Source organism: Petaurus breviceps, unplaced genomic scaffold (assembly GCF_028583685.1).
Source record: "Petaurus breviceps papuanus isolate PSGF00001 unplaced genomic scaffold, PetGlider_PUasm1.0 174, whole genome shotgun sequence".
NCBI lineage: Eukaryota > Metazoa > Chordata > Mammalia > Diprotodontia > Petauridae > Petaurus > Petaurus breviceps.
Window position 1 is genome coordinate 18,450,052 of NW_027185761.1, and position 11,508 is coordinate 18,461,559.

The 11,508-nt window shown below is 44.2% G+C and overlaps 1 protein-coding gene and 1 pseudogene across 5 annotated transcripts in view; both read right to left on the bottom strand.

The window, feature by feature from the left end:
- Nucleotides 1-494: 494 nt before the first annotated feature.
- The window catches only part of SLC41A3 (solute carrier family 41 member 3), a 71,795-nt gene continuing 60,781 nt past the window's right edge, over nt 495-11,508 (bottom strand). For all 5 annotated transcript variants that reach the window (XM_069083845.1, XM_069083846.1, XM_069083847.1 and 2 more), the window contains 3 exons: nt 11,128-11,262; nt 9,903-10,051; nt 495-1,261 (listed from right to left, as the gene is read on the bottom strand). In XM_069083845.1, the coding sequence (XP_068939946.1) occupies nt 1,058-1,261; nt 9,903-10,051; nt 11,128-11,262 (488 nt within the window). In that variant the 3' untranslated portion in view covers nt 495-1,057. The remainder of the gene's footprint in view (nt 1,262-9,902; nt 10,052-11,127; nt 11,263-11,508) is intronic.
- On the bottom strand, nt 1,284-9,418 carry LOC138158302 (small ubiquitin-related modifier 2 pseudogene; annotated as a pseudogene).

The following is an 11,508-nucleotide window of genomic DNA, read 5'->3' on the forward strand; positions in this document are numbered from 1 at the left end:
ACTGGAGTATTCCTCAAGTACTTACCTTTGGGATTGGAATTCAGTTGCTTTAGATCTGGCTTTCTTAACCTTAGGGTGGGGTGGGCACGAACTTGCTTTTTCAATATTGTGATAACTGTATTTCAATTTAACTGGTTTCCTTTGCGATCCATTTAAAACCATGATTCTGAGAAGGGGCTCATAGGCTTCACCTGACTGCCCAAGGGTCCATGACACAGAAAAGGTTAAGAAATCCTTGGACTCATCCTACTGCTCCATACCATATAAAATCCCAAGGCATTCTACTTTTTCACTTCTCTAGGCCTGTTTCCTTTTCTGTAAAATAAGGATAAAAAAGTTTTCCCAGATTATCAAGGCTGTTGGGGAGATCAAATGTGATCATGAATATGGAAGTACTTTAAAAAAGAGTTCAAATGGTTTTTGCTGATTGTTTTTATAACCCGAGCTCTATCTCTGTACCAACCAATGTCAGGACATAAAAGACAAAAGACAAATAAATTCTACATAATTTAATTCTACACTTTTCCAAACACTGAGTTTCCTAACAGGGTTTTTTGGGGGAAAAGTTGAGATGAATTAAGTTGGAACAAGAGGGATATTGTGCCCTTGGTTGGGCCCAGAGGCATGGCTGTACTCCCCTTGGGAAGTGCTTTGCCTTTGGGTCAGGACAGCTGCAGAGGGCTAAGGGGTAGATCCAAATAGCAGCTCTGAAGTTCTGCAAATTGGGCACTGTCATTGAGAGGAGGAGCCAAGCCATCTGGCCAGAGCAACATCCCTCTCATTCGTGGCCTCCCAAAAGCATGTTGGACCCTTCCATGACACCATTCCCATTGGGAAACCCATGCCACACTAGCACCTACGTGTATATACAAGCCATGCTCTGGGTTGCTGCCAGGTAAGAATGCCTGAGGCTATGTGAGATAATCTTCTTGGCAGAGAGGGTTATGAGGAGAGGCCACAAAATCCTTTTGATCTGACTGTTGGGACATTTGCTTTCAGAACTCTGAAGGCTGCAAAGACCAGAGAATAAAGTGTCTTGAGCTGTCTTGCCCAAGTTCTAAGGAGGCCCAGGTTCCACACTGTTGGAATTTTTCAGATGCATCCTGATAGAGGACTCCAAGAGAAAGCAGAGGGACAGGAAGCCGGTTCCCAGTAGATCCCCCATTGCAGTGAGGTAGGGGATGCAGTGGCTGTCAGGATCATGGGACCGGTGCCATACCAGCCTCACCATTATCTCTGCCACGTATAATAGGATCAGCACCTAGAGAAGGAAACAAAGACAGCAGAATCATTGCCTGACCTGGGGGTTAGGGTGTGGCACAGGGAAGGAAAACCAAGGTCAGTGAGGCCAGGAGCTGGGGGTCACCAGTGAGAGATAGACATGAATATAGTCTTAAAGCCCAAAAGACCAATGAATCCAAACAACAGCGAGGGTTAGTGTAGACCAGGGGTTCTTAGACTTTTTGGAGTCATAGACCCCATTAGTAACTCAACAACAGCTAAAGTTGGCTTGGGATAGGCCGAGAGCTCCTTGCCTTTTAGATCATGTACCCTAATGGCAGCTGAAAATAGTTAAGGTTGGTACAGAGCAGGGTTCCTATCCTTTTTTGGGTTTATAGAAACAATTAGTAACCTTGTAAAGTCTGCCGACCTCTTCTCAGAATAATGTTCTGAAATGCATGAAATAAAAAGTTTCTCACACACAGCAGGTGCTTAATAATTGTTTGCTGCTCCTGAGCCTGGTGAAGTTAATTCTCTAATCTAGGATTTTCACTTGATAAGGTTTCCCCTTGTGTTTGATGGCTTCAGCTTGGGGACCATTTTTATATTTAGTTTTTTTAAAATTTTCCTAAAGTAAATACCATAAAGGCCCCATGAATCTTATACAAATTCTAAGGCTTCAGGAGTGAATATGCAGTTTGTGGCATGAGTTTTTTATTCATTATTTTTCTTTGGAGATCTATACAGAAGAAAAAAAAATAATTCCAAAATGTTACTTAAGTTTACAAATTAAATTCAGTACAGGTGCTGTTTGGTAAACTTTCTCTTTTTTTTTTCTCAACATCATTCATTAAATTTCCCATTACCCTTTAATTTCAGGGACTCTGTACTAGAGTTGTAGATGATTTAAGCAATAGCTAGAACATTACTTTAAAAAGTTTATTTTTCACACCAACTTGAAGAATAAGAAAAAAACAGGGGCGGCTAGATGGTGCAATGAATAGAGCACTGGCCCTGGAAGGAGGATCTGAGTTCAAATCCAGCCTCAGACACTTAACACAAAAATCTAGCCATGTGACCTTGGGCAAGTCACTTAATCCCAATTGCCCTACCTTCCCCTCCTCAAAAAAGCAAAAAAAAGAAAAGAAAGAAAAGAAAAAATGGATTCAACTATCAAATGCAATATGTAAATGAGATTTCAGCAGAAAATTAAAATATTTCATGCTTATTCTTTTCATATCATTTTACCAAATCTCAGCAGCACCTGTTAAAGTTTTATAGTACTTGATATTCTGTTAAACTAACACCTTGAATTTAAAAAGATCTGTTTATTCGGAAAAATAAGTGTTTGATGACTTGACAAAGGAAACAAATTATATTTAAATACAGTTACAAAAACATAACCCCCCCGCAAGTTCACAGACCATAGGTTAAGGACCCCTGGTATACAGATCTTACACTAGATACAGGCACATTTCAAACAATCAACAGTCTTTACTGTGTGTGAGACCTATAATGGAAGCACCATTTTCTACATGAAGCCTTGCTATGTGCCAGGGTCCTGCCTCCCTAACTGGATTGTATTTATTCTAGATATACTTATATTTGCACATACCATTTCCCTGAACAGAATGTAAACTCCTTTAGAGAAAGGCTACTTTTATTTTGGGGGTGGGTCTTGGTATCCCCAGACATTGGCACAGTGCCTGATATGCAGTGGGTGTTTAATAAATGCTTATTGGTTGATTGATGTTGTCTGAAGATATAAGAAATTCTTTAAAATTTTCCTTCCATTTATTATTTCTCCCTTTTTCAACTCTTTTCTGCCCACCTAGTTAGGTTATCAGTTCAAGTATTTCCCTTTTCCACATCCCTTCCAGCCTCTTGTTTTATTTTATTTTTTTATTTTAAACAACAAGATGTTTGACTTGAAGGGAAAACCATCTAGGATCAATTTCTTTATAGTAATTTATCCCTATTGAGAGACAGAGATTGCCCTACATGTAACAGCTGCGTACAAAAAGTTATAAAATCTTCCTTGGTTTTACAATGATAAAAGAAAAACATTGAAATTATCCAATCAAACAGAGTATGCAAGGATTTTTTTTGTGGGTTTTTTTTTTTTGTTGTTAAACAGTGACAGCAAAATATCTTAGTGGAATATAAAGATAAAAGTTGAATGAACATGCCACTAATGGAGAAAAGGGATATTTTCACAGAACCAGTTTGTCTTTTCCCCTCCCCATCTCCATTTGATGTTGATCAAAACATACCATCGGCCATTTAGTTAAAAAAAAATACACATTATGCCTGTGCACATACACCAGTTACTTTATGTACAATAAAGGAATGGGGAAGGGAATCAAAGAAGAGAGAAAAAACTATACCGCAGTAGTCAGGACGTGGATGAACCAAATCTTGGTTTTCTAATTGTGAATGTATTGTTTTCCTTGGGAGCCCAGTTTTGGAGTAGAGTTGTAGTTTCTCTTCTTAGTAAGCGCCTTCTGTCTGCTGCTGGAATACATCAATTGTATCTTCATCCTCCATTTCCAACTGTGCAGGTGTGTCTGTTTCATTGATTGGTTGCCCATCAAATCGGAATCTGATCTGCCTCATTGACAAACCCTGTCATTCACAATAGGTTTTCATTACTTTACTAAGTGGTGTGTGCCTCTTAATCTTAAATTGCACCACTGAACCATCTTGCCCTGCCACCTTCAAATTAATGTGGTCGTTGTTTTCAGTCTTGACTCCTTCCTTCGGCTTTTCGTGAGCTATGGTGAGTCTCGGGGTCTCCTCAGCCGCAGCTTCACAAAAGAGGCACCAGGATGGTCCGTTCCAAGGGAACGGAGGGAGAAGCAGCAGTGGCAGGAGCAGGAGGAGGAGGAAGAGGACGAGGAGCCAGCCTCTTGTTTAAAGTAGCTTTCTTTTGCTGTGCTCTTTTCCAAGAGGTTTTCCTTTGCTTTGTCTTCTTCATGATTTCTCTTTCCTTCCAGTCTATTCTGAATTAAACTCATGACACATGGGCTATGTCCTTACTTGTTCTTTCTTTATTCTCTCTGAGTTTTGTAAGAGGATAAAGCTTCTGACAAACCAGATGTGAACTTTCTCTTCTTTTCCACTTCCAGGTAACTGCCTTTGCAGCTCTTATCCTTCCCTGTCTAGTTTCTGTTTTTACTCAGTCTTAGACATACCAGCTTCCTAAGTATGGCAGCACTGTGGTATGAAGCAATGATTCTCCTCATTGAGCTTCTGAGATTCTTTTTCCATCTGGCAAATTCGGCTTTTTAAGGCATTCTTCTCCTCATATGAGCCTCCTTTGCCATTTGAGTCAGTCTGCTTTTTAAGGTATTATTTTCCTCAGTCAGGCTGTTGACTCTCATTTCATAATTTTCTTGCATTGTTCTCATTTCTCTTCCCAATTTTTCTTCCACTTCTCTTATCTGCTTCTTAAGGTCCTCTATGGCCTGTAACCAGCTTGTATTTTCCTTTGAAGCTTTTGGTGCAGGAGTTCTGACTTCACTGTCTTCCTCCTGTTCCATGCTTTGCTCCTTTTTGTCCCCAAAATAGGAGTGCAATGTTGGAATCATCTATCTGCTTTGTTTCCTTTGCTTGCTCATTTTGCCACTCAATTACTTAACTTTTGGGCTTTTTGCCACAGTAGGACTCTGTCTCCAGACAGGGATCTTTCGTCCCAAACGCTGGGGTTTCCTCAGCTGCCAGACGTATTAGATGGGTGCCCTCTCTGAGGTCTCCACAGGCTCTGGCAAGCTGGACACACACCCCAGGACCTCTACCCTAGACTTCAATCCAGATCCAAGCAGGTTAAAGCACGAGCGATTACCCCTCAGACAGGTGCTTGGTCTTCCTACACTCTGAAGGCCAGGAGCTGAAGTTGCCACGTGGCGCTGGCTGGCTGTGCTGGCCTCTCAGCGGCTTCTCGCCCTGGGGGTAAAAGCCACACACTCCCACTTACTGGTCCCAAAGTCCAGACTGCACTGGCCTCTCACCTTCTCCTTCGCATCTATGTATTGATAAATCTGGAAACAGCCACAGCTGCTGCTGATCTGGAGTCCCTCTGGCCGGCAGCTGGTCAGGCCAGCTCTGTGGCTAAAGCCTCGGCGTGGGGCTGGGCTCGGCTACCAGAGTGCTGTGCTGGCCGATTCCTGCCAGGCTGTCCTCAGTGAGAGGTTAGCTTCTCTGTGTCATTTTGTGGGTTCTGCAGCTCCAAAGTTTGTTTAGAGTCCCCTTTTTACATGGATTGGGGAAGGTGGAAGCCGGAGCCGTGGGAAGGTCGTGCTTCTACTCCGCCATCTTGGCTCTGCCCCCCCCCCCCATCAGTTTCAATGCCTATATAGTAGACACTCAGCATGTATTTATTCAATGAATATGATAGGATTTAATGAAGGGCTCATGTTACTCTTCTTTCACTGTAACATAATTCTACCATCTCATGTATCTGCATTTCTATAGCACACAGTAAGCACATGTTGTTGTTTGTCCTTCATTCTCCAAGAGGACCATGACATCAGGAAGGTGATGTCATGACTTACTAGTAACCGGATTTAAGTGAGGGAGGGCTGTGCCAGGTTACCAGCCTCACTTTTCCTCAAGAGACATCTGGGTTCAGTGGTGAGATATAGATAACAGTGACTGGAGATGGCCCACCCAGTAGACACACAGTAAGTGTTCAACGTACAAACGCTTTTTGATCCATAAACAGACAAGGGCTAGAAATGGTGGTGTTGAGTCTAAATCTGATAGAAAATCAGAAAAGGAAGAGGTCACTGTAGCTCGGAGTAATCAGGGAAGACCTCCTGGAAAAGTGGGACTTGACCCAGACCTTGAAGGGAATGAGCAAGGGCTGGGGGTTGGGGGGAGGGGGAGGGAACATCCCAAGTAGAGAAATAGCCTGAGATAAAGAACAAGAGTGGGGATGAGCAGAGCATTGTGGGGAGACCTGAGAGAAGCCTGGTTTGAGAGTAGGGTCCTTTTGGGGAAGAACTTTTGCCTTGGTCATGTTGACTGCAGTCCATGCGTCATCCAAGCACATTTAAATAGACCAGTACTTTAAGGGTTGAAGGATGCTTAGCATTCACTTTGCAATGGAGGAAATTGAGGCTCAGAAAGCAGAAGTAGCTTGCTCAATATTACACAGGTAGAAAGTGGCAGAACTGAGCCTGACACTTGGCTGAGTCCAGAGGTCTTTCCACTACACCTGCTACACCAGGACCCCCAATCTGACTCTCGGAGCATCAGTATCAGAATGTCTGAGCAGCAAGGGACCTAAACCACCTCTCCCCCCAGGGTAGGAATCCCCTGTATCAGAGAAGATCATCCAGCAACTGTCCGAACACATCCAATGACAGGGTGCTTCCTCCTTTCTGAGGCAGGCCACTCAAATGCTGGACAGCTCCACTGGGACTGTCAGAACTTCTTCCTCATACTCCACCTCCACCTCCCCAGAACTTAGGAACAAAGATTTAGAGATGGAAGGTCTACAGAGGCTCTCTAGTCTAACAGTCTCATTTACAGACAAGGAAACTGAGGTAGAGGGGGAGGGGACGTTCCCTACACCACGTAGGCAGTAAATGACAGGCAGGATTGGAACACAGAGCCTCCAGTCCAGGGATCTCAGTGGTGCTACTTTTGCACTGTGAAATTACATGGAGCAAATCCACTTCTCCCAAATACAGACATTCCTTCAGATAGCTCAAGACCACAATCATGAATAATAGCAACAATCCCCTGCGAGGGTAACATCCCTAGTAACTTTAGCCATTAAATGGTCCTCCCTGCAATGACTCTGTTGAATGATGAGATTTTTCATCTTTGCTGGAATGAGTTCCCAGTTGGGAGAAGGGCTGCTGATTCCCTGCTTTGGGGGCACTCATAGGCTGTCCCTAGGACTCTCAGAAGAAGGCTCTTTGTAGCTGGGGGTGAGGGGGTGGGGATGCCTCAAGTCAGGAGCGGAATCTTTGGGTCCTGGCCAAATGGAGTAGTGGCCACAACTGATCCACATTTTCCATGATTATGAGCAGCTTTATGGGGAAAAGTTCCTTGAGGGGGAAAAGGCAGCTGTTCTCTATAATTCTGGCTTAGCTTAAATCTGGTTAAGTGACATTCAGGCAGGAGGGGGTTCACTGTGATATTTTCCTCTGGTTCCATGGCCTTTGCATACAAAATGCAGTCATGCATGATAACTGGGACTCTTTTGCCCCAGAGGGACAGTGACCTGCAATCCTGTTTTTGGCTGGCTGGTCTCCTCACTCTCCCCTGTAAGAACCATTTTCATTCCTACCTCCTGGCCTTTGCTCATGCTAATTCACTGTTTCTCCTGGAATGCTCTCCCCATCTCTTGTCTGCCTTATCCCCATCTTACCCATTTTTCTAGGCCCAGCTGAAGCCCCAACTCTTCCAAGAAACCTTTCTGGAATGTTCTAGCTCAGACTGGCCTTCCCTTCCTCTAAGAGTCTGTATCACAGAATTCAGCAATCACTATCTTTTTTTTAAATAGGTGTATGCTTTGTGTCTTAGATGTTGAGCTTTTGGAAGGCAAGGGCCATGCTGATTTTCCCTGGAGTACAGGATAGCTGAGTGTAAATATCCAATAAAGATTTGTTTGATATTAACAGCTAACCCAGTGGAACTGACTCTATGTAGGAACAAAATTCGGTTCAATTTTAAGAGCCTTTATTAGGTATCTATGTGCAAGTATTAGGCTTTGTGGGAAACAAAAAAGAATTAAAGTCCCTGTCTTTAAGGAACTTACTGTCCATTAGGACAGATAAGTACATGAATTATTGAGAGCTCAGAGTATTATTGTAGTACAGAGGGGATAGTGGCCATTTCTGGCTGAGACTAGGGAGCTGGGAAGGCATTATGGAGAAATAGCATTTGAACTCAGCCTTGAAGGATGGGTGATGGTGAAGGAGAAGGAGAGGGAAAAGGAGAGGGGGAAAGAACAGGGAGAGGAAGAGAGGTGTGTGTTCAGATGTGGGGGGGAGAAGTATTAGCTGCATTCTAGGTAGGCATATGGCATGAGTGGGGAGCTAGGTGGCACAGTGGATAGAGCACCCAGCCTGGAGTCAGGAAGCCCTGAGTTCAAATGTGACCTTATGCACTTGCTAGCTGTGTGACCCTGGGCAAGTCACTTAACCCTTTTTGCTTCAGTTTCCTTCTTTGTAAAATGAGCCAGAGAAAGAAGTGGCAAACCACTCCAATATCTTTGCCAAGAAAAGCTCAAATGGGTTTGTGAAGTGTCAGACATCACTGAAAAATGATTGAAAAACATTGTAGCATGAGAGAAAGTGTGGTTTTGTGGATAAAAGGGCAGCCTTAGGCTGGGACCTGGGTTTAAATCCCACCTTTGACAGCCTGGCTGTGTGAGTGAATTCTTGTGGCAGCTTCCCAAGACTAAGTTAGAGATTGTATTGAGGGAGGGCATTTACATACCAGGAACCCACTATACTGATGAAATCACAGGTGGCTCAGGCATGGAAAGTGGAAATCTTGTCTGGGGAATAGTTAGTAAACAGTCCAAGCTTCAGGATGGGTCAGCTAGGTGGGAAACTCAAAAGCACCAAATGAGGTCTCACTGAGGATGTGTTCAGAGTGCTGGGTGGCCAGGGAACAATGGGGCAGAAAGCCAATTTAAATTCTAGGGGATGGAAGAGGCCAGATTGAGGTTTTAATTCCTGGAGGCTTAAGTCACTAGAAGCCCCTCCTAGTGGCTGGCCCAGCATGGTGGGACCTGCTTGGCCCATTCCTAAGAACAAGTCAGACCCTGTTTTTCCTGAATCTGTTATCCTCATCTCCTTGAAATTCAGGTACTCCTTTTGTATCAGTCTCCATCAGGCTGCAAAACAATCATCACAGAATCGCAGAATTTGAGAGTCCAAAGGGCCCTCAGTGGCCACCAGGTCTGTGCTCTGAACCTTTTCTTGATTTTTGCTGTTGCTGGCAGTCTAGTGAAACCTATGTATCCTTTCTCAGAATCACATTTTTAAATGTATTAAATTAAAATAAATAGATTACAAAGGAAACCAATTAAATTGAAATCATTATTAATATATTTTTAAAAGTCCACTGACCCCAGGCTAAGAACTCTTGATCTAATCTAATGTGTATTAGAAAAAACTCACCCCTATAACATACTCAACAACTGGTCGTCCAATCTCTGTTTGAAGGCATCCATGACCCCCTAAGGCATCCCAATCTGCTTTGGGACGTCTCACATCAAGCCGACATTGGCCTCTTGGCATGTTTACCCTCACACAGCTGACATTCCACCAGGGCCAACAGGTCCACAGGTAAGCATAATACAACACAACTGTAATGGGGGCAAACCCAGAGAAGGTTTGAAGAAGGGGAGGATCCTTTCCACATGGGGCAGGGATCTGGGAGGGCTTACAATATCATACAAGTATGGCAGAATTCTCACCCAGATCCGCCTGTACCTGGGCTGGTCTGAAGACAATATTCTGGATGTAGCCTAACCAGACCAGTGTGCAGGGTGGTCATTCCTTTTCTTCTTCTGGACGATATTTCTCTTCTTAACACAGCTTAGAATGAATTCTTTTTTTTTTTTCAGGTTGCATGTCATGGATTTTCTATGGAACTTGAAGGCCACTAAGATCCTCAGACCTTTTTCCAAAATCCTGTACTCCCCAAATCCTTACCTGGGTCAATGAAGCAACCAGATAAAAGACCAAAAACAGCAGGCTTATCTCAATCTCCTGTATCTCCATCAGGTAAATAAGGTAGAGGAATATCAGATGGCCAGGGATCACCAGGGACAGCAGGACTCGGGCAGACACAGAGTTGATTTCTATAAGGAATAAGAAGGATTGGGCCTGATGCTGGATTAACCACCTGCCTTTCTGAATAAGCTCTATGACAGACAAATCCAAGCATGGTTAACTTTAGATGACACAAGGTTAGGAAGGGAAGAATTCTCATGGGAAATATACCAGGGTATTAGAAGAGATGAATTCACTGCAAGGCTCAACTTGCAGCTATAATAAGTAAGAGCAGAAAAATGTACTTTCTGGCAGTGTGTTGGTGGAGAGGTCTGAGCTCTGACCATAACCAGCTGTGCTGTGTGATTCTGGGCAAGGCACCTTCTAGGGTTGGGGTGGGGGCAGGCTTGCCTGGTTCCTTTTGAACTCCACCTGGAAGGCAGCAACACCTTCTGGAAACACCTGAAGCCCCCCCTCTCCACCTCCCACCATGATCACCATCACCAAACCAGAACACAGTCAATGAGACGGGGATCAGAGCTTTGGCAATAATGGGACCCAGTGTCTCTCTCCAGCCCTGAATTCCTGCAGTTTTCCCAAGCCTACATCTGACCCTGAAGCAGCATGGTCTGGTGGGCAGAGCACTGGACTCAGAGGGAGGCAAACCTGGAATCCCACCTTAGACACTAAGCAGGCACACTGAGCCTCAGTTTTTACATCTGGAACAGAAAAGCTTGTACCGGATGCCTACCAAGGTCCCTTCTAGCTTTTTATTCAAACTCCTTCCCCTTCAGGAAAGAGGTGAGACGTAGCAGAAAGAGGGTGGGGATGAGAATCTATCTGCCAGAAAGTTCCAGACTTGTCCCCCAATGCTTATCCTCTTGACCTCACTGGGCAAGCTGCAATTTACTTTTTACACTCAAATACAAATGGCATAACTTACACCTTTTTTTTTTTTTCCTCCAAGAAGGCTTTGTTGGGAGAATAAAAGAAGACATTGAAAGGGGAAGGGAGGAGTGTCAAACAGAGCTACCAAAGTCTTAGGCAACAATGGGGGTCAGAGTTGGCTGACCTCACAACTTTACCGTGTGCACCTATGCACTTGCCAATGACTTATGACTTTAAAGCCAAGAACATACCCATGTAATGATCTACCTGGACTCACCTGAAGAGCAGAAAGTGGAACAAGGATTGGGGCAGAAGCTCCTCATGTTGTGTGGCAGGATGCCTGGGGAACTCCAGGAGTACAGGTAGGTAGAGATCCGGCTGGCCTGGATGGACACCATGTTACCACCAACGCCTGGGAGACAACACAAGGCTTGACTCTCTCTGTGACTTTCCCTCTGTATCTCCCCCCTCTGTCTTTTGGTATCTCCATTTCTCCTGTCTTCCTCCCTGTCTCTGCTTCTCTCATTCTCTCTCTGTCTCAGCCTCTGTCTCTCTCCCTCTATATCCCATCTCTGTCTCTCCATTTCTCCTCTTGTCTTTCTCTCTGTCTCTGCTTCTCTCATTCTCTCTGTCTCAGCCTCTGTCTCTCTCCCTCTAT